The sequence below is a fragment of the Rhinolophus sinicus genome, chromosome 18 (assembly GCF_057876585.1).
Source record: "Rhinolophus sinicus isolate RSI-liver-muscle chromosome 18, RSI-T2T, whole genome shotgun sequence".
Taxonomy (NCBI): Eukaryota; Metazoa; Chordata; class Mammalia; order Chiroptera; family Rhinolophidae; genus Rhinolophus; species Rhinolophus sinicus.
The window spans coordinates 62,904,686-62,929,290 of record NC_142518.1 but is presented as its reverse complement, the minus strand read 5'-3'; the positions used below and the strand labels follow the sequence as shown (position 1 = coordinate 62,929,290).

At 36.4% G+C, this 24,605-nt stretch overlaps 1 protein-coding gene across 3 annotated transcripts in view; it reads right to left on the bottom strand.

Moving 5' to 3' along the window:
* DIAPH2 (diaphanous related formin 2) overlaps nt 1-24,605 on the bottom strand; it is an 832,169-nt gene that overhangs the window by 452,382 nt on the left and 355,182 nt on the right. For all 3 annotated transcript variants that reach the window (XM_019756670.3, XM_019756672.3, XM_019756671.3), the window contains 2 exons: nt 14,379-14,480; nt 12,282-12,376 (listed from right to left, as the gene is read on the bottom strand). In XM_019756670.3, coding sequence (XP_019612229.2) covers nt 12,282-12,376; nt 14,379-14,480 — 197 coding nt within the window. The remainder of the gene's footprint in view (nt 1-12,281; nt 12,377-14,378; nt 14,481-24,605) is intronic.

The window sequence follows — 24,605 nt, the reverse complement described above, 5'->3', positions numbered from 1 at the left end:
ACTTTCGCATACCCAAAAGAAATGTAATGTTGTATGTCAACTATAATTGAAAAATGAAAAACTATTTTTTAAAAAATAGCAAACTATTCCTGGACTATTCTATTCTTCCTTTGTCTCTATTTGACATCTCTGTTTCTGGGATTCCAGACAGTGCAGAGAAAGGAAGAAGCTCCAAGAGAATGATCACTACACCGATAATTCTTTCCATTAACATAGAAAACTGAAAACTATTAAAAGTTTTGAAGAAAATGTTTGAAAAATACCAAACGTAATTGAACTGATCCCACTCGTTCCAAATACCATGCGTCCAGCATTATGCTAGGAAGATTTTATGTATGTTATTTGATTTAATCCTCACAACATACTCATTAGCTATTTAAAAGAGAAAAAGGAATGAACAGAGAGAGATTAGGTAACTTCCTCAGGTTCACAAGTTGGTACATGACAGAGCTGGGGTTCAGGCCCACCTTTCTGATTCCAAACTTATTACCACTTTGGCTTACATAAATGACATATTAAAAAATCATAAACATAAGGTTTTTGAAATGCTATGAAGTGAATTCTTCAGTACCATTAAGTTGTTAATGTAAAACAAACCAAAAAAACCATCTACTGTATGGTAAAGGAAAAAAGTCAACTCACACTAATGTGACTGCCTGTATTCACAATTGAAAAACAATTATGGCCTATATTTTCAATAATCCTGACTAGGGGTATTTGCAATTTAAACTTAACATAAATGCTTTACATTCCTGGGAAAAAGATTTTTTTAAACACATGGAATCAAGTTTTGTTTTCTTTTTGCCTATACGAATCAAATGTCCAAAAATCTCTGTCGAAGTTTCTAATGAACACAGAAAACAAAAGCAAATGACTGGAAGCTTATTAAACTCTGAAACTTTACCACCTATATTTCAGAAATAAGAGTAATTCTTAAGACAGTGGTTCTCAACCAGGGATACTTTTGCCTGCTAGGAGACATCTGCCAATGTTTGAAGGCATTTTCAGTTGTCACAACTGCTGGTAGGAGATGCTACTGGCATCTAGTAGGTAGAGGCCAAGGATAGAGGAAGATATCCTACGATGTACGTGACAGCCATCCACAAAAAAAGAATTATTGGTTCCAAAATGGCAATAGTGCCAAAGCTGAAAGCTGTGCTTTAAGCATATGAATTTCAGCACTTGCAAAATACTTTAAAATTTGTTTATTACGTAATATTTAAGACATTCCAAAATACATACATAAGACAATGACTACATGTGCCTAAACTGAATTAAAGAAATAAAAAGCATTCAGTCTCTCTTATAAATTCTCTCCTGTATCACTAAAAGATGTTTAAAGAATTAGTAAACATATCCATCATGTTACGGCTATATTATACTGTGTTCAAGTATGCCACAACATTTAACTATATTATTTTATGTTGAATTATACTATAACTATCATATCACTGTAATAGATTTGATGCTGGTTGTATTTCTACTTTATATAGGAGATCTAGAATTATTATAGAACATTGCAAAAAACCATATGGTACGCAAATATTCACTCCTATATAGAAAGGAATGTTTTGCTTACTTTACTCCCAGGATATGTAACAGAGAGGAAGTGGTTCTATAGATATAATCAATTATAATGGTGTTATAATTCATTAAATATATGACTAGTCAACAATATTTGGATCTAAAGCAAATTTATATAATACAAAAAAAAGAGTAGGAAGCTAGTAGAAAAGAAGTGGGTTCTCCATCTCTGTTTGTTTCATCAAGGGCAGTGCCACGCAGACACTGCCCTCCTTTCTCTGGGACTCAGGGACTTCTGCACTTTGTCCAGAGGTAGCCTCAGAGCTGCAAGTTAGAGTAGGAGTTTGGGTCTAACCTTGCTTGCCGTTTCCTAGTTCACGGTTCCGGAAGTCTGTGTGAGGAACGTGAGGGTACCTTCCAAGTTCTATAACTGCAAGAGAATTCCTGGTCTACCTCAAACATCAATGCACTTCAACAGACCCAATAGATCTATCATATGAAATAACCAGAATTTTAATGAAGTACTGCCCATGGCTGCAAGGCAGCAGAAAACGTGATCTTTAAGGTCACATATTGCTCAACTATTAATAAGACCTATGTTTTGTTCAAAGCGTAAGTTGGCTAATATGTTTTATAATCCAATTAATTAATTAATTGTTTCAAGCTACTTTTTCTTTCTTCTTTAAACAGTCTGGTATCATTCATGGGCAATTAACACAACCGGTATTGGTGACAAATGAAATACTGGTATTCATCAAAAGAAGACATAGAAGGGATAAAAATAAAGCAGTCATAAAATTTGCTTGGAATAGCTGTGATTTTAACAGTAGACTGAAAGTAGCACACGAGGGCCAAAGAAAACTTCAGTGAAGAAAGGTAACGGGGAAAAAAACAACAAAAAAACCTCAACTAACCAGTTAGAAGCCAAAGATGAAAAAGAACAGCAACTCGGGGATACAAGTAGTTTTAGATTGCAATAAGCATACCACACAATAATTATTTACTCGTAACACCATGATGATAAATGGGAAAGAAATGTTTTATGATTGTTGCTGTCATTGCTAATGTTTAATTTTCCCTGAAGCATTATGAAAATGAACGTGGTGAATACAAGTTGTTATTTAACAGGAAAATGTTTCCAAATTCCACAACACTAATGCCATTACAGCTTCAATTGATAGAGACTTGTAGTCTTCTAGGGCACGAGCACATGCAGACTCACAAGCTGCATAAAATACAGATGGTCGATAGCCGCGTAAATAGATCAATGATTACAAAGATGGATTGAGGAGACAAAAACGAGGTCTACTATTACACATGCATGAACTTCCTGACTCTAAGAATAATTATACTCTAGAACTGGTTAATTGAGGGAAGTTGAAGAATCTTTTTTCCCTGCAGAATCGATAGATACCCATTTATCTTTGATGACTTAGGAGTAGCACTGTGTGGAATCAAGGGAATGGATTCAATGACCCTTGCTTCATTCTACTCATTTTGTCAGAAACCAGCGATAAGTTATAGAGAGCATATAATCTGTTTTGAGATATAAAATAGCATTTGGGAAAACATAATCCTGTGGCAACCTGCAGACCCCACACATTGGGTCCCGTGCTGGATACATGAAAGGGTTTCAGAGAAATAACACAGCCACTATAATTAGGAATTATCAGGGTGGTGGGTGGGCGGGTAGCAAGCTGGATTATCCCCGTGCATGACTCACAGGAAGACAGTTACTGAGGTATTTCTGTATTTTCCAGGTATGAGGGAGGGCCCTAGAGCTGGATTTCACTGAGGGGGTATTGTTAAGAAAGATTAGTGCCCTTTATTAAAAAAAAACAATTGAGTTAAGGGAAGGAGAGAAAGAAGAAAGGAGAGATGAGGAAGAAGGCAGGGATGGAGGGAGGGAAGGAAGAGAAGGAAGGAGGGAGGCAGGGAGGGAGGGAAGAAAGAAAAGGTCAGAGAAAATGAAGCGGATTGAGGGGGAGCAGAAAACAGGACACCAGACAGTTGCATGACCAGCAGAAATGCATCTGTCCCTTAAAAATAAGGGAGACCGACACCAAAAGACAATAAATAGAATAGTTCCTTAGGGAACACAGGTGTCTGGTATGTAGTGTGGTTTGTTTTAAGAAAGAACTACAAGAAAATAACAGCTACTTAAGCTAAATAAGTCACTGCAATTCAGAAAGAACATCTAAAGTATCATTTCCCCTGATGTCACTGTCTCATTCATCACTCCTGAAAACACTCTCCTGCGATGGCTTTTCTGACACACCACACACAGTACCTGGCAAGCTGGCTCCCTTTGTTCTGGTTTATCTATTGCCATCCATCCCCTCAACCTCTGTGGTCTCCAGAAATGCAGATCCCTTCCATCTGTCCCTTTTTTTTTTTTTACTATCAACTTTAAGAACTTCTGTGGTTTTTATACTCCAACAAGCACGTATTTACAAATGACTCCAAAAATCCTTACTTTCTAAAGTCCTACTCTCTATTCCGGCTTCCAATATACATTGTAATGTATTCATAAATTTTTTCTCCTCTGCCCTGCAAGTATTTTCATTCCCACCTGTTTTGCCTCTTTTATTGTTAGTACAACCATTCGATCTATTGCCAAGATTTTTCAATTAATGATTTTTTAAAATTATTAACCCACTTTCCTGTTTTTTCTTTTGTTTGCCAGCAATGTATATCAGGGCTTCATATTACCTTATTCTTGAAATTACAATTACCTCCTGATCTCTAATCTCTTTTCACCAAGCCATTTGGCATACTGCAGCTACGTTAATCTTCCTACACACATATCTGTCCACGCCCAAACTCAGCAGCGAGGTATTCAAGTTGTCTATCAAGGCACAGGAAGTCTGACGCGTACAGGGGCTAGGAATGAATCAGAGTCGGTGAAATGCAGTGAGGGGGTGGTAGGGCCTGTTGCAAGTGGGACAATACATGACGTTCAAATTTCAATATTTAAGCACCACAAAGGCCAAAGAAAACATATTACAGGTCATGAATTTGTGATCTTTTTGCCTCTACAATATGACCCCAACCAATCTTTCATACACTTTCTTATTATTGCCACCCTCCATGACTTCTGAGCTATGCCAGACTACGGAGATTTTCCTTTCTGTGCCTCAAGCTTTTGCCCAGCACTCCCTTTTCTTAGCCCTCTCTATCAGAATCTTAATAGTGCCTCAAAGTCCAGTTCCAGCTCTACTCATTCCAGGAGGACAACCTAAGCACAGCCCACCCTAGCTTTGATTTTTTTAGAGCAGTTTTAGGTTCACAGCAAAAATTGAGCAGAAGTCCCCACATATACCTCCTGCCCCCGCATGTGCACAGCCTCCTCCGCTATTGACACCCTCCACTAGAATGGTACGTTTGTAACAACTGATGAACCAACAGTAACACGTCAATATTGCCCAAAGTCCATCATTTACAATAGGATTCAATCTTCTGGAATATTCGATGGGTTTTGAAAAATGTATCACATGTATCCGCCATTATGGTATCATACACAGTAGTTTCACCGCTGCAATAATCCTCTGTGCTCTGCCTATTCACCCCTGCCTCCCTACTAATGAAGGCAATCACTGATCATTTTACTGTCTTGCATTATTTTTAAGGGAAATTTCAAAGTCATTTAATTGAGAAATCCCTTTTAAAAATATGGCTCCAGTTTCATTGAGATATACAACACGGTGTGAGTTTAAGATATACAATTTGATGAATTGATAAACGTATATACTACAGAATGATTACCACAATAAGGTTAGATAACACATCTATCAACTCACATAGTCATAATTTTTTTCTTTATTCTAGTAAGGGCTTTTCAGACTTACTCTCTTAGCGCCTTTCAAATACACAAAAGTAGTGTTATCTGCAGTCACCATGCTTTACATTACACCCCCAGGACTTATCTATCTTATAGCAGGAAGTTGTATCATTGAACCACTTTCACCCATTCTGTCTTTCCCCCAACTCTTGCAAACCACCAATCTATCTGTTCCTGCAAATTTGTTTGTATTTTTTCCCACATATAAGTGAGATCACAGAGTATTTGCCTTTCTCTGTCTGACTTTTCTCACTTATAACGACCACAAGGTCCATCCATGTTGTCACAAATTATTTCTTCTACTTTATGACTGAATAATATTCCAGAGAGAGGGAGAGAGGGGGGGGGGGAGGGAGAGAGGGAGGGAGAGAGAGAGAGAGAGAGAGACTCAACTTCTTTACCCATTTGTCCACCGATGGACAGTCAGGTTGTTTCCCTGTCTTGGCTACTGTAAAGAAACAGAAACGCTGCAATGAACATGGACATGCAGATAATTCTCTGATACAGTGATTTTACTTCCTGAGATCAGGAGGGGCCTCCAACTATATCCCACAGCTGTGTGGAGCTAGAGACTGTGCTCTGTGATCTAGTGCGGTCACTATCTAGGTTCCTGCATCAGGTAGAGCTAAAGGTTGTGCTCCACAATTAGGTGGGATAACTGGCTGTGCTCACTAACGAGGCTGGGTCACTGCTGTGTTTAGCAATGGGGCAGAGTCATTGGCTATTCTCCCTGATGGGCAAGGCTACAGGCTGGACTCTATGACTTGGTGCCACTGTAGGTCGGGCTCTGAGGTTGTCGTTGTCCAGAATCCCTGTTCAGGCTCCCTGGTTATGTGGGGCCAGAGTATATACTCAACAGTTGGGCAGGGTTGTAGAACGGGCTCCACTGCTACCTGGGTTCTCTGGCCAGGCTTCTCGGACAGATGAGACTGAAGGCTATATTCAGCATTTACACAGGACTGCAAATTTTTTCAGGCAGGAAGTAAAACAGGTTCCATGGCTGGGACAGCCCCTTGATTAGGGACCCAAATCAGTCAAAATTGCCAACAAAACTCCCTGGCAAGATGGGGCCACCAATTTGGCTCTGAAGACTGGCAGAGCCAGTGGCTGGGATCTCTTCTCCAGTGGTGCTAGAAGCAGGAATGTGGTCTGCCTATATCTGAGTGCTGGTTGCTATAAGCCCCACCCTCCTTTCTCCATCTCTATCTGATCGCCAGTTCTTAAGCCTTGAAGACTCCTCCAGTAACTCTTCATGAGGTGAGATCCGCGTGAGCCTTCTAGAAAGCATTGCACAATGCTGGGATAGCTGGATGTCCACCTAGGGTTCTCTTTTCCCAACAGAGGAACCATATTCCTCAGGGACACTCTCAGTGCAGTGCTATGCCCATATGAGGAGTGGCAAAATGGTCAGAATGAAGCTGTTCTTCTTACCCTTCTAATGTGGTCCTTCATCTCTGTGGTTTAGGAGGGTGCATTAGAATCAGCACTGGTTCTGGGGTTTATACAATGGTGTCCTTTCGACGGACAGTTGTGAGGGACAACTGAAATCGAGAAGACTTATTTCTGCCATCTTGAATGGGAAACTTTCCTGTACTAGTTTCTATCCTTCTTGTTGTGCCATGAACCCTTTAGTACTAGCATTTGGATCCCTTCTCAGAATAAATACATAGGAATAAAAAAGAAAGCAGTTATTAGGTTGGTGCAAAAGTAACTGCAGTTGTTGCAATTATTTTGAACCTTTTAAACCGCAATTACTTTTGTACCAACCTAATATATTGACATAGTTATCAACATAGTCACAAAAATAAATTGTGATGTAATAGATATGCTTCCTGATTAAAGCATTAAAAAGATCTAGTTACAGCTTTAATAACTAGTGTAATTTTGAAATAGTGATTTAAGATATTTACCACAAATTTAATGAGATATGAAAATATTTATTATTTCTATTAGTGACAAAGTTAGAGGTACTGTTAATATTATACTACTTTTGGTCTGTTGCCTACATTGCTAATCAAATGAAATACCAAATAATAGAAGTTAAAGAAAAAAAGATACAGTATTTTTCACATCTAAGTTCAGGAGCCTGTGAATCTTTTTGGTTCCCAAAGGGGGCTTTGAACCTGATTATCAACCTCTGCTTTACACATATCTTTGTAAATTATTCTGCAGTAATATTGTACTACCTTCTATGTTACTTATCTTTTTTTTCTGTATACGCTTTGTGAATGTCACCATAAATTCCACACTAACAAGAATTTCCTCAGCATTTAAGAATCATTTGCATGCATTAATGTTCTAAAACAGAACATACTTCTATTTTTCCCTCAAGATTTGAATCACTTTTTTGAAACTTACTTTCATTTTTTGTCAATGTTCTATATAGGTAAGTACGTCTGTAAATATTTCCTTTTTACTACTAATATCTTAAAAACAGTTACTGGTCTTAGATTTTTCTCTCAATAGAGAGCAATTACACTGAAAGAGACTTTCAAAGCTGAAACAATGACTCCAAAAATCACCTAAATTTAGTACACATTATTTGGAACTAACTCATAATTGCATATATTAAAAGCTCTTCAACAACCTCAGGATATGATGTACTTTTTAAATGTTACGATGAGCTCCTGTGAGTAGTTTAGGACATTTCAACTTCTTCCACATGGCAAACTCAGTTTCTAGCTTAAAGATAGATATTTTGAAATAAAAGAGACATTAGTATTTTTATTTATTAAAAACATTAAAATTTGGGCTTGATCTTGCTGATCTTTTTTTAAGTAAGACATTTATCTTGCCAAATAACTAAAATATATTAGTTTTCTGTCAGGCAAGAGCCTATTGACCCATACTAGGAGAGAGAATACTGGTGTTTATTCAAGTCTCTAGAAAGCAATGTGTCCTTAATTGTTTTTTGTTGTTTTTGTTGTTATGAGGAGACAACCATGCCACTTGAGCAACCAACTATCTTTATGCATGGATAGAGTTTAGCACTGTAATCAAATAGAGCTTGCAACAAAGTTAATCTGATGATACATATTTAATGCTATGCATTATAGATGTGCTACATGGTAATTAGACATAAATGGCAAACGGCTCCTATGAATGGCAAATTGATGTTACTTTTGCATCACTGAAGCAAATGTTTCTGGGATGGGAGGGAGAAAGAGGCACTGGTGAGTCTACTCTTTTCTCTTGCCTGAGGGTGCAAGCACTCCTTTGGGTGCTGGCAAATCAAATAATTGCTTCAACCCAGGCCCTTTCTCCTTACCAGATGATACTCAGACATTTGATTTGTCTGGATAAATGCCACATTAACTTCAATAAGTCAGGTGAGGTACTCATCAGTTGTGCCTTGTACCCAAGCAGCACAATTCCAATCACACATTCTATTATACTGCATGTTAAATTCTTGTCTCCCACAAGCAGAACTAAGAAAATGAGTTTTGATTGAGTAGGGTAAAGGAGGAAATTTTAGACTATCTGGCATTGAGAAGGAAAGCAGGCTTGTGTGAAGAAAAAAAAAAAGGCGTCAGTGTTGTGCTTTCAACAAAAAGCAGGCACAAAATTGAAGGGGCAGAAGATGCAAGGGGTAAAACACACAGATATGGGCCGGCCCGGTGGCTCAGGCGGTTAGAGCTCCATGCTCCTAACTCCGAAGGCTGCCGGTTCGATTCCCACATGGGCCAGTGGGCTCCCAACCACAAGGTTAACAGTTCAATTCCTCGAGTCCCGCAAGGGATGGTGGGCTGTGCGCCCTGCAACTAGTAACGGCAACTGGACCTGGAGCTGAGCTGCGCCCTCCACAACTAAGACTGAAAGGATAACAACTTGACTTGGAAAAAAGGCCTGGAAGTACACACTGTTCCCCTATAAAGTCCTGTTCCCCTTCCCCAATAAAATTAAAAAAAAAAAAAACACACAGATATGTGAGGGGGGGAAAAAGGAGATAAACGCTTGGAAATGTGAAGGGAGGTCTGGATAAGAGGAAGAGATAAGACAGAACCAGGTTAACCCATACACAGCAAACAGGTAATGCACGGAAGCGTAAGGTAACATGCACAAAAGGAGCCTGGCGGGATCTACACTGTGATTCTCCTTCACTCACCTCCCCACAGTACAATCCAAAAGTTAGCCTGATAATATGATTTGACAAGCAGTTGTTTGGTCGGCGTTGTGGATATGATTAAATCAGCAAATTCAAAAATTTGCACATAATTTACTGCCATCTCTAAATTGTAAGCAATTCATTCCACCCAACTGGACAATGATTACCCGATTTAAAGAGAGAAACAAATATATATTATTTACGCTACAAAATAAAGTGAAACATTAAAAAATAATCCCAGGTAACACATTTCTATATACACATTTTAAAAGCTTGTTGCATATTACTGGGACATTCATAATAAGAATCTTTCTCTTCTTACATTCCCTAAAGAGTTGAAAACATGATTTAAAAAATAATAGTTTCTAATATTACTGGGAAATAAATACCATAGTAACATTCTGCATATTTACATTCTTATTAATTTACCAAGGCATGTAAAAGAAAAACTACAGTTTTAATGGGTTTAATAAATGGCTACATCGATTAATTCTTCCAAATATGGTTCTATTTTACAATAATTTCATTACACAGAGAAAAGACTAGAAAGTTTCAATTATAGAGTAGGAGTCAGAAATTTGTTTGGCTTATTGTAGTTTAAATTTAAACTGTCTAATTGAAAAAAAAAAATAAAACAAAATCATGTTTTGGCTTCATGCCTTGCTCGTTCTAACTGTTATACAAGAATCCTGCTTTCCATTTCAACTCAAAGAACTATGTACTTGCTACTTGCACAGAGAAAAGCTTTTTTTTCACCTTTGCCACAAGGGGATTTCTTATCAAAGTGTAACTCTTATTGAAATTAATATAGGTGTTTATTAACATCGCAAAGATCCTATATAAATGATGAGAGACCTTAGTATTAATAAATATATCTATATTTAAAACATACACAGTGTTTTCCCGAAAATAATACCTAGCTGGACAATCTGCTTTAATGCATCTTTTGGAGCAAGAATTAATATAAGACCAGGTCTTATTTTACTATAAGTCCGGGTCTCTATAATGTAATATAACATAACATAACATAACATAACATAACATAACATAACATAACATAACATAACATAACGTGACATAACATAATAATATAATACCGGGTCTCGTATTAATTTTTGCTCCAAAAGATGCATTGGAGCTGATAGTCCAGCTAGGTCTTATTTTCGGGGAAACACGTTACAGAAAGTAAACTGTAAAATGGAGGAACTGTAAACAAAAAATACAAATGGAGCACCTTTAAAATTGTGCTGGAGCTACCAAGCCAGAGGAACTGCCTTGCACGTCTTTAGCTTCAAATATTTAGAATGTTAAAACAGGATTTTTTTTTTCATATGTCTATTTGCCATTTGTATGTCCTCTTTGGAGAATTGTACACCTGAAATCTATGTAATTTTACTAACAATTGTCACCCCAATAAATTTAATAAAAAAAGAAAAAAGAAAAAAAAAAAGAATGTTAAAACAGGGCAAAACAACCTTTGGACTGAGACTAGGAGACCTGTGCCTTGCAAAAGAACTGTTTGCAAAGATAACAAGCAAGACATTATTATGACTAATGAACTGATGACTACTGGACGGAAAATTAAAAACATTGTTTAGGATTAACATCACTATGTTAGCTTATCTACACCAAGTGAAATGCCTTCCTTCTACTGATGCAATTGTTTCCCTTCTCTTTCTCATAAATACCCATTGCCTTTGTCTCCTAATCAGCACATTACCTGGACTTCCTCCTGAATTAATGATTCCCAAATAGCTGCTCTTATTGATCTCAAATAAACACTTGTTTGCCTCTCACTTTGAAAGACCTTTATATTTTTAGGTTAACAGATCTTCCATATAGACACAGCCTGCTCAAATGACAAACACGGGTTGTCTGAGATTTAGAGACAGTCTGAGGAAGACATGGCAAAATTAGTAAAGCATAAACTACTCAGTCTTCTTAAAATCAAAGCAAACTGCATGGCTGACAAACAACAGCAACAAAAAACTACAATGCCTAACTATGCCCTTCTGTGAAAACAACTCTGCAGTGTTTCCTTCTAGAAATTAAAAGACATACTGAAAATTCCAATATGTTAGATCTTGTATAGTGCTTTAGTCTAGAAAACTCTTTCTTTGGTTTAATCATCACAGTGACTCTGTGATCACAAATCAGGACGCAGAGGTGCAGCAGGTGGAAATGGTTTGCCCACAGGACGTGGAGTAATAGACCAGAAAGAGCAATGGCTTTAGAGTCATGAGAGACCTTGCTCTGAACCCCAGCTCTGCCACAATGTCCCTTACCAGCTAGGTGACATCGGGCAATCTCTCTAAGCCTCGGTTTCCTTGTCTGTAAAATGAGGATATTAGTACTATCTCAGGGGATTGTGGTAGGATTTAATGAGATAAAATACATAAAGTCCTTGGCAAAATCCCCAGCACGTTAAGTGCCTAACAAAGGGTAACTTTACCATTTCTTTACCCACTGATTTGAGCAACCTATTTAACCTGTTGCCCTCTCCTCTTTTATATCCACAAAATGGTAATAACAATATCTACTTTACAGAGTCATTGTGATAATGAAATACATGCTACTATCTGTACAGTGAATGACATAATGTGTCTATATATGCAAAAACTTTAAAAAAAAACCCACGTATTTAAAAAATGACAGAAACAGAGCTAGAACCTAGATCTTCTGTCGAGTCCCCTGACTATCAACACAGCTGATTGTATTATCCAAACACAGAACATTTTCTCCTAACTCCATTCAGAAGATAGCAATCTAGAAATACCTCAGAAAATGAATTTAGAAAAATATGCAAGTTACCTGAATTAAGGCCTCAGTCAACATATCTTCATTGACCTCCAGAATAATGTTTTTGATATCTTCATATGGCATACGATATGATCCTAGGAAGATCGCTAAAATAGAAAACGAGGTTGTTACAGATAGAACAGTATCAAAATTTTCAAGTTCTACTTAATACCTGATTCCCATTTCATAGACTCAAAATGTGAAACTTCTGTCACTAATATTAATTTACAGAGTTAAGAACAAACAAAAATATTTCCCGTTGGCTGGACTATACTACTCAGGCAGGTAAAATGGCCTATTATCACAGGCTCTAATGTTTACAGTTTTCACGCATATTTATTTACAAAATAAAACTCCTGCTAATAGCACTGATGACTACATGTTTATGCATTTTGGATTGAGCTGATACAAAACAACCCATGAAAAGTTAGAGATTTGATTTCAAGTTGGCCTTTTAATTCAACACTGAATTTAGTATGGAGATTGTCAGTTGCATCCAATGCAGTACTTCTCAGGAATGACAATAAAGTAACCAAATACAAAAAAAAACCTATCAATCCACTTTATAGTTCGCCCATATTAGAAACAATTAAAGGGTCTGGATTGTCAAAGTTCTCTGCGTTCCTGCTGATAGCCACGTGGTATACCACTAGTTGCATTATATGTTGAATCACGATTTCCATTGTCAATTTTTTCTTAATTAAATTTTACTATGCCATATTGGAATAATTCAACAAATTATACCCAGAAAAGCTTACACTTACTTAGAAAGTGTTTTTCAAACAATACATTCCACTAAACTACTTTTTAAAGAACATTCGTGTGTTCTTATCATCAGAACATGAATATATTCCTAAGAATTTTTTTCTTGGAAGGTCTTTATGACTTCATTGGCACCTAAAGAATAAAACATCCTTACTGTCCAGGGAAATGATTACCTAGAAATAAACACCAAATGAGAACTCTAAAATCGAAATAAATAATGTTGACAGATATCAACTAGCCACTAAAGATCATACTGTGTTTTTCAAACAATACTGAACATCCCTCCACTTTATAAAGAAATGTACTGTCAAGTAAGCAATGTACACATTCACAACAGCTATTAGGAGACTGCTTTTCTGACAGTAACATTTCTACTGACAGAATGAAGAATTGTTTATTTTACTCTGATTCCCTACAGCACATTCTTTAACAAAATAAACTCCTATGGTATCTCTCTGCGTAATTAGAAATGCTTGGTGTGTTGAAATTTCTTGTGCACAGTGTTTTAGTATCCTCAGAATATAAACACAATCTACTGTGGAGACAAAAAAAAAAAAAATGCTGAATTCAATACAAAGGGGAGAATTTGTCAAGTAAAACTTAAGGCCTACTTAAATAACGATGGCTTTAACTATCCAAGCTGCTTTGGCAAAAGCATACTTAATGGCTGACTGGTTTGTTAAAGGTTTTGAGGTTCAGTAACCAGTTTTAAAGTGCAGTGGTTAACAATTTAACTAGCTCACATCACAATTACTTCAAATATAAAGGAACAGCAGTGAAAGGATTTGCCCAATGTGAGTAGTGAATACTTTAAAACTATCACTACCATGCCTACGCAGAAGGAAAAACAAATAACATTCTTTTCAACTCTGCCTTATTATGTCTCACTGTGTCCTCTAACAATGCATATATTATTCATAAATTTCATCTAGCCTAACCAAAGCTAAATTACGATGGCCTCCATTCTGGCGAAATAACAAAAAGGCAAACCAAATCATGTTTATACAGAATCCTGTTTCTAGCAGGTGCTAAATATACCTGTTCAAGGAAGTTACAACTTTGTTTAAATACCAGGGTGCCAAAAAAATGTACACATCTTAAGAGATGTTATCTATGTATTACTTTTTGAAGTTGAGTTACAGTAGCAATGTGTAGTGTGACGTCTGCTCAATGGATGGCATTAATCAGATGAATGCTAGTGTCATTCATTGTATTGCAATTTTAACACGGTTTATTTCCTTTTTGAAAATGTGTATACATTTTCTGGCACCCTCTGTAAATTCAACAACCCACTCTCACTACCACCATCACCACCCTGCCCCCTACATAGGAAAGGTCACATACACAGATTCTGGGCTGTTTTGGCATCCAAAACTCTCAACTCTTTCACTCTCTTCTTTGCAGGTAGGGTCTTCTTTTCCTCTGAAGCTTCTACATTCTTTTGAACTGAAAGAAAAATGTTCATTCATAAACAATAATGGTACTAATCCAAATGCACGAAATAACATTAGTAAGGCATATTAACTACATTAATAAACCTCATGCCAAAATCAATAAATGTGTTTATTTCATTAGTTCTACGAAGAGAATAAACACAAAAATATAGACCTGTTTAGAGATTTCCCTACAAATTAAATATCAGCACTTAAGCAGAAAAGATACGCCAAATGGAACCAAAAATCAATTACTTCTTCTTAACTAATGTGCAACATTAATTAGTCCTTTACCAGGTACCTACAAGCAGCAATAGAATTAAATATGTAGTAAAATCTCCCTAATTTGGACTAAATGAGGAAAAAGAAATGCATTTGTACTAAATTATGTTAAAACTTAGGCATGTCTTCCATTCAGTGAAATTGCTTTAAAGTACCTAAGGTAACTTTAACGACTACACAGGTTGCCATATAAAAATTTTTGCTGACACAGCTCTGAAGAATAGAAATGAACCACTTACAAGTTGCACAATGCTAGCAGCTCTTTGCATACACATTATTAACCAACCTCAAAGCCATGGTCTTTTGAGTAAGTTAGATTTGTCTCCCCCACCATTTTTTAGTACTATCTGCTTTCTTAGAACAAAAGACAGAATTACGCTGTATTCACAAGGTAACCCTCTAGTTACAAACAGTTAAAATGACCTGAAACTGTGAGGAGTGGCTTTAGCTCCCATTACCTCCATCAGCCCTCCCCTCAAATAAGCCATTCCAAAAACCAATGTGAAAAACAATGCGACTGTCTGCTATGAAAATGAAGCTTATGTCAAATCCCTAAACCCTTCCTATGCAGAAATTCTACAGCTACCACTGTACTCATGTGTTGGCAGTTTACCTCTCCTAATATAAAAATAGAGTTGTAGGTAATGGGACCATGAAAACGTATAAGAAAAGTAAAGCCACAATTTTTTTTTTTTTCCAGTTAAGTAGAGTGATAGGTTCTTGCCCCCAAACTCATGCTTCTAAACTTCGTCACTAAATCATATGGCCATAACCTCGCTGTTTCTTTATTACTTTTAAAAAATATAACTTCATTTTGAGGCAATAATTACTTTTGCTATTTTAATTTACCTCATCATTTTTAAGGAGATCACAAATGAGTTATCGGTTTTCTTTAGAGGAAAATCAACACACAACCACAGTACAGTTTTGCTAGGCTATGCATAGTTCAAAGATGTTAGCATCTGGAAAACTTTCTAGACATGTTATAGAATGCATCAAAATACTGCAAGTCCACTGAGACGCCCTTTATTTCAATGGTGCAAAATAGGTGAAAATTAAATAAACTTACTATAAAAATAACAGATAAAATAAATTGTCTGAATAATTAAAGTCCTAACAGTTAGTTCTAAGCTTTACTGATATGACCAATCTAAAGTGATGCAGAGTCTAAGCAGACTAGATAATTACACTTGAATATCATAATCTTAGGAGAGATGACAAGCAGTTTGTCGTGTTTACTTAACACTGTAGAGTTATCGCTACCACTGGAAGAAAAATGACTTAATGTATTTCTTTTAAAATCATCAAAGGATGTTCCTCAAAGGATCTTTCCTATGAAATAATCAGAATTTTATTTTAATTTTCAAGGCAGTCCCAGCTTAAGACAACTGTATATAAAGAAATGATAGGCCAAGAGTCATTCCCATTGTCAATTAAAAAAAAAAAAAAATCTGAATCATATTGAACTTATTCCTAGAATTATTCAGTAATTTTAACCCAGTCATAGAGATAGCCAAGAAAACTGTCCTCAGCTCTCGATATGCCTCTAAGCCCCACTATGGGAGACTGGCTAACCAAGCATATACAGAATAAAAATGCCGTTGAACAAAGGATATATTAACAGGCTGAAAACTAGCAGACTCGTGACTAACCCAGGCATACACAATGCTCATTTTATATGCCTTCATATTTCTGCACTGCTTTGATTAATGCATTTCTACATTTCAACCTCTCCCCTCTTTAAGTGAACAAGTTATTTAAAATGAAGACTCGATGTCTTCAATAACTTGAGTTCACAGTTTTGTTTTGGAATCCTAATATACTTTCCTTGTATTATGCAATTTGGCTTTATCCTAGGTTCAAGAAATGGTAAGAATTCCATGAGTGGGCACTGCTATTCTGAGAATTACTAGAGCAAAGCGAGTTTAAGAGTCCATTACCTAGACAGGCTTTCCAAAACAATCATGTTTTAGCCATGATCAACAGATACTGACCAGTGGCTATGATTGCCTTTGGCTTTCTTGTCTTTAGAAGCACTCCTCACCAATCACAGACACTGGCTTAGATAAATAGAGAATTTGAAGAGAGGCAATGTTAACTTCCCCCAACAGTATTAAAGCCTTCAGACAAGTATGTTAAAGATCCCCCGGTTTCATAATGACTACAAAATGCCACTTGTCCTAAGATGTTTTTATTCCATATGTTTCCAATGCTTATAAATCTTAAATATTCCATAACTTGATTTTAAAATGGACAATTCCATAACTTGATTAAAACTTGAAGAGATATTCTCCAAAGAAGACGTACAAATAACCAACAGATATATGAAAATCTGTTCAACATCACTAATCAACAAGGAAATGCAAATCAAAACCAAAATAAGATATTGCCTCACATCTGTTAAAATAAATATTATTTAAAAAAAACAACAAAGAAAAACAAAACAAAAGATAAGTGTTGGTGAGGATGTGGAGAAACTGAAACCCTTGTACACTGTTGGTAGGAATATAAAATGGTACAGCCTTTCTAAAAATAAGTATGGTGATTCCTCAAATGATTAAAAACAGAATTACCATATGACCCAGCAATCCCATTTCTGGTATATAATCCAAAATAACCGAAATCAGAATCTCAAAGATATATCTGTTTGCCTGTATTTACTGCAGCATTATTCACAACAGCCAAGATATGGAAACAGCCTACATATCCATTAACGAATGAATGGATAAGGAAAATGTATAATGCATATACACATATCTGCATATCACACAATGGAATATTATTCAGCCTTAAAAAAGGAGGAAATCCCACCACATGGCAACAACATAGATGGACCTGGAGGACAGGAAGTGTATGTAATAAAAGAGTCACAGAAGGACATGATTCTACTTATGGATATGAGGCATTTAACATGCCAAATTCATAGCAACGAAGAGTAGAATGGTGGTTGCCAGGGGCTGGAGGGTGGGGGAAGTGGGGAGCTGCTGTTCAATTGGAATCAAGTTTCAGTTATACAAGAAGAAGTTCAAGAGATCTGCAGTACAACATTGTGCCTATAGTTAACATATGGTGCACTTAAAAAGAGGGTACATCTGATGTTAAATGTGCTTATAACACTAAAAAATAATTTAGAAACTTAAAGTACAGGATTCTGTAATTATTTGGATGTGACTGAAAAGATGTTAAGCCTCAATACAAAAACTTTAAGAACTGATTTTCTCATCGATGGCCCTATGGTCCTCAGGTTCATAGTTAGGCTTCTAGTCAAATGCGATCTCTCTCTACGCAAACGAGAACCCATACAGCCACTGGCTTTGAATCCAATTGATTAAATTAATTTGAGTGCATCAATGAGTACTGCTAATCGACCAAATAATAATGAAAATTATAAGATACTGTCTGCATAAAGATAATAATGTAATAATACATTGTATTATTATTAAAGAGTCGTTAACGTCAAGATACTAATTATCTAAGATAAAAGGCCCACTGAGTATTCTTATATTTCCTTTAATACATGGAATTTTACATGCAATTGTACTATAAATGTATTCCTTTACATCTGAGGGATGCTCATCAGCATAAATAAAGTAAACATGGTTATATTCTTTCCCGAATCTAATTTAGGCAATGTTCAGAAATCTCCTATTAATTTCTGCTATCCCAATGGAAACACAGAACATGTGACAAGATATTTGTAATTTGTAGCAAATATGAAGATATTACAAATGGGTAATACTGAATGATTTACATAGTGATAACTAACCATAAATCATAACAAATTTTTATAACCACTTTATTTATCTCAAAAGTCCAGTGAGAAAGATTGATTCCTAAAGTCAGCATCAATACTATTCATTCATTCATTCATTCATTCATTCATTCATTCATTCATTCAGTACATACTTCATGAACACCTATACTATATGTTAGCCCAGCATGAGCATACAATGCTACACATGACTTGATTTTAAAATGGACAAACATCCACTCACATCCACTAAAACATCTACTCATACTCTTAAATACATGGTCTTATGAAAACCACTAATTATGTGTCTCCAAGATATCTAATATTTGTAATTTTCTTTATCAATGACAGCATAGCTTAAATTAATACATGCACATCACTCAGCAAATTCTCTTTTCGTTACTGGAAGCCATAGTTCCACATCAGAGAATATTGTATCTTTGAAGCAGCATCAACTGATGTGCTACAACATATTATACAAACTATGTGGAGAAGTAAAAGTATGACACTTTCTACTAAATGCACAAAGCCAGGGTAAATAAAGCTAATATAAAAATTGTGATCACCCTGCATAAATACATATTTTATCCACATTTTATACAATTCCACAAGTGATTCTAACTATACAGAAATATTTTTTCATGGATTAGTTGAAATAGTTACTTTAACTTCAATTAATAACTCAATGTTAAAATGAGTGCAAATGTGACACGGCAGGCAGGGAAATTCTACTATGTTTTCTATGTGTGATAACTGTGATGATTTTGTAATTTAATTGTTATTTTCCACTCTTTTTTAAAATCATCTTTATCTTTGCATTTCTGGAAATATTGCACAAACACAATTGAAAAATGGGCAAAAGAGGAAAGGGTAATAATAATAACTACAACAATAATAGTGGTAGTAGTACTAGCAGTAACCACGACCAATCAACACAATCACCATCAAAATCAACTTTTATTAAATATCTGCTCTGTGCCTGGAAATCTTTTCATTTTTATGTCACCTCATATAGTAGGCATTACCATTGTCATTTGACAAAGGAGCAAACTAACGAACAAAAAAATTGAGTCATTTGCCCAAGATCGTATAGCAAGGAATAAAAAGATGCTTAGCCCTCCCAGAATCAAGAAAATGCAAATGAAAACAACCCATAAAATACTATTTCAAAGTCATCAAATTGGAAATAACAAAAAAGTCTCACAACACTAAGTATGGAGGAGGTGGCCGAGAAGTAAGAATTTGATTGTGCCAACAATGGCAGTAAAAGTTAGGACAACAACCTTAAAATAAACATTCATGAACATCAAATATATATAAGAGGTGCTTACCATAAGTATAACCCAATCCTTCCACTGTCACCTGATCGAGGACAAGGACAACCACTGCAGCCATGCTGAGAAGAGTATAAAAACTGGAAACAACCCATGTGCCAGGGGTAATGGAACGGATCAACAAATCGTGGGATATTCACATAATGAACTACAACCCAGCACTCACAATGCGTATATTAGAGCTAAATATTTCAACAAAGTTAGATCCCAAATACAATGCTGAATGGAAAAACAAACGTGGTGGAAAATGGAGCATGAAGTATAAATAGCATTCACCTCAATAAAAAATAAAACAGACTAATCTTACGTGTGGTATTGCTTATAGATGAATATATATAGAGAGAGTATACATATAGCCAAATTATAAATGCATGGAATAGATACTCAGGAGATTATTGACAGTGCTTGTCTTTTATAGACAGTGTTTGTCTTGGAGGAGCAAAGTGACACTGGAATAAGCAGAATCTGGAAACTTCCACTTTATCTCTGATGTTTTATTTCTTTAAAAGCAAAGAGATGCAGTAAATATGAGTAAATGTTAATATTTGTTCACTCTGGGAGGCTGGTACACGGGTGTGTGCTGTAACTGCCTTTGCAAATTTCCACTGTTTTCAACATAAAAATAAAAATGATATGACTAAATTAAATATACACATTCCTTTTTATAAACTGTTCGCCTTGACAATCCCAAGGACCAAGTGTAGCTAGGAATCAGAAACAATAGAGGAGAGAATAATAAAAACTACAGGTAAAGATTAGTCAGTTGGGTAAGCAAGCACGATTTTGTTTTCAATAGTTTCTGAATCCATTTTGTGAGGAATGACACATTTGTTTACCAAACCTTGAGAGGCAAAGCTGATGCAATATGGAGTACGAGATTGCATTTCTGTCTCCTCTTATGTGCTGCATATTACAGCTGTGAAACGTCCCCTCTCTGTGTTGCCTACAGCTGTACACTAACTAAGGCATCCCACAGAAAGGTAGATTTCATTCTGACACCTGCATAGTACCTGAAGTCATAGGAATGGCATTACCTGGAGTGTTCCCAAAGTTTACAGCACATTAAACAAGAGTAATGGTTCTAATGGTGGGAATCACACACGCATACTTTGTAACGATTTCCTAATTAAGGAACAAATCTTACTGGTTGTAGTTTAGACAAGAACCCCCCAAATCAGGCAGCACGTGTTACTGCAAATTAACATCTGCATAACTAATATACTGATACACCTGTTCATTAAGTCAATTACTGAACACTGCAAAATATCACCAGAACACTATGTTTAACGTGCACTAGCTAATGTTGGATATTTTCAATTGGGCCTCCGTAGCTCAGCAGGTAATGTATATTTTAGGAAGGACAAATAAAGTTATCTCAGAGGTTTTAGGGAGAATTTCCCTTGTTTGAAGTGATAACTGAAATACCATATTTGACAAGTGAGGTTGTGGAAGTTCTTCTTGTTAACCGTTTAACCTGTGTGAGGTACCTTACTCAAACTATAGCTAACCCCTTTACCTGCAAGTTGGCTCAGGCTTTGTAAGTATGGACTGAAATTTTGTGGGCCACCTCTTGCACTCGGAGAACCTCCCATGATGTTACGTTTCCTAATTCCTGTCACAAATCAATAAATCCAGGAAAAACCTCAAGGATTATGTGTGTCGAATAAAGAGGAGTACTAAGAAAAGCATCACGATCCGGATTCCAGTGCTAAAACCCAGTACCACTAGGCTAATAGGCCATTTCTTGTTGAGAATACACTTAGGATATTCACCCTAGCTAGGCTTTACTTCTTGTAATGTGGTCCATCTCAGACTGGTACAATCCTGCACACAATTTAGTTTAATGCAGAATGCAGTTAACCTTGCTAAGCAAGACTAAACAAAATAAGGCCCCAAAATATTTGTAGCCAGTGTCTCAATCTGACAACGTAGGATTTCTCAGTCTGGGTTTCAGGTATTACCTGCGCGTATCTAGAAGAAAGTCAATGTTGTAGATCTCACCGAAGATTTATTCACATGAAAGACCACTGGGAAACTACGTATCCTTAGAGAAACATCACACCTCCTGGGTATTTCCACTTGATTGTCTAATAAGCATCTCAGATTTAGTACATCCCAAACCAAACTCCTTATGTTACTCCCAAACCTGCTTTTTAGTCTTCTTCTCAATAAATGGCAACACAATCCTAATTGTTCAAGGAAAGAAGGAGTGGGGAGAGGAGTAGGGAGAGGGAGGACGAAGGAGGAGCGGGAGGAGGAAGGGGGGAGAGGAAGAAGACGGAGGAGAAGGAGAAGGTGAAGGAGAACAACAAGAAGAAGAATAACAAGAAAGTGGGATCATCACTGACTCTACTCTCTCACAGGCCACATCCCACTGGTGGCAAACCCAGTATTTTATCACTTCTCATCACCTCCACTTCTACCTAAGGGTTTCACACAACCATTACTTCTAGCCTAGGTTATTGCAGAAGCCTAATAAGCAGTCTCCATTCGGTCTTTGACCTTCTTCACTCAATCCTGTGAATTAATTAATTAATGTCAGTCCTATGTTCAAAATCCTCCAGTGGCTTCCTGTCTTATTGAGAGTAAAAACCAAAGTCTTTACAATAGTCTAAAATGTCCTACTTCATATTTCATATCCCCTCCTTAGCTCCCCTGACCTCACTTCCAACTGCGTTCCTCCCATCCAGTCTATTCCAGCCATACTACCTTCCTTGTTGTTCTTCAAATATACCAGAACAACTCCCACAGCAGAATGTCTGCACTTGATGCTATTTCATCTCCAGCCCTTCCCTCACTTCTTTCAGACCTTGGTTCAATGTCACTGTCTTATAGAATCCTTTCTTGATGATGTGGTTCAAAACAGCAACCCCTCCTTTTTGGCTCTCCTTTCCCCCTTGGCATGCTTCATTTTTCTCCATAGCCATCATTACCATCTGACAATCGCGTTTTCCCGCAAACAAGACCTGGCCGGACAATCAGCCTTAATGCATCTTTTGGAGCAAAAATTAATACAAGACCCAGCATTATATTATGTTATATTATATTATATTATATTATATTATATTATATTATATTATATTATATTATACCAGGTCTCAGATTCTAGTAAAACAAGAGCAGGTCTTATATTAATTTTTGCTCCAAAAGACGCAGTAGAGCTGATTGTACGGCTAGGTCTTATTTTAGGGGAAACAAGGTATATGTCTTATTTACTGTCTATGCTCTCAACGTTGATGTAACCTCTCTTAAAAAGAGGGATCTGTGACTCTTTTGTTCAGGGTTGTATACTAGCGCCTAGAATTGTGCCTGGAAAAGAAAAGGCACTCCAATTATTTTGGCATTTACCCTACGTATATATATTCTCATTTGTGCCCAATGATTGATGGATTAAGAGTATGTGTTCAAGTATTATTAAGCAAAAGATTATAAATGTTCATCAATTGGAAACAAATTTAATTAATTATGGTATATTAGACATTGTGTATAGTAGCAGAAGATTTGAAATGACCCAAAAGCTCATCATTAGAAGACTGCTTGATTAATCCACCGTATGCCCACTCAGTAGACTATTCCGCTGCTATATCCATGATCGAGGATGCTCTTTATGGAATGATCTTCAATAAGTATCATTAAATGAAACAAAGAAGGTATACTAGACTGCTCAGGACATACTACCATTTATGGGAAAAAAGAGGAAGGAATATTTATATGTATTTGCTGGTATATGCATAAAATGTTTCTGGGAAGATTTACAGGAAATTTATTAGTTACTTATGGGAGGAAATTCAGCAACTGAGAGACCGAAGTGAGAGGAGGAAATTTCACACCATGCTATTTTTGTGCCTCTTGGATTTTCAACCATGTAAATATATTATCAACTCAAAAATGAGTAGAACAATAAAACAAGAAACAAAAGGCTTTCACCACTAAGAGGTCTCTAATATATGAATGCATAGGAATGCCCTAGGGCACAAGTTGGCAAGAAAGTACTTCGTGCAGCTCAGGTTGCAGTGTAGAAATGTAGCCAAGGCTTCAAGTAGCATAATCAACAGACAACGCAGAGAAGGAACAAAGTGACACACACCAAATGGCAGCCTAGTCATAGAGGTTACCGGAATGTGTAAGTGAAATTCAAACATGCAAAATTTTAACAACATATCTATATGCTATGACAGTGGGGGGCTTAAAGATTCATGTGCCTAACAAATTCCATCTTCTTCACAATTTACTATGTCTGATGCCCATATTTCTTATCACCGGCATCAACATATTCATTTCCTTATTCACCACTTATGATTTATAAAAGAAAGTCAAATTGTAATAAAATATTAAAATACCTGCACAAACATATTTCCTGTATAGACAAAAATAGCAATGCTACAAAACCAGAACTGTTGCTTGGTATACAGCACTGTCATGTCTGTAAAAATGCCTGAGTTCATTGTACAAAAGGCAACTTAAATAAGAGTTTCAATGAATTATGATATCTGCAAAGGATAGTCTGAAGGTGAGGTCTATAAAAGTCAAGGGCTACCTAGATATACAAACAAGTAGGCCTCCCCGGGAGAATTCATAATCCAGCTGGGGAGAACATGAGAAGACGAGCTCCTGCAAGACCAATTCAGGTACATTACTCGAACTACAGTTTCTGTAATTTTATTTCTATTTCCAGACTCTTATGAGTTGGGAAAATACTGGGTACACGTAATTATTAAGAGTATACATACAACGACCACCAGGCACTACGCAGGATGGATTTTCCTATTAA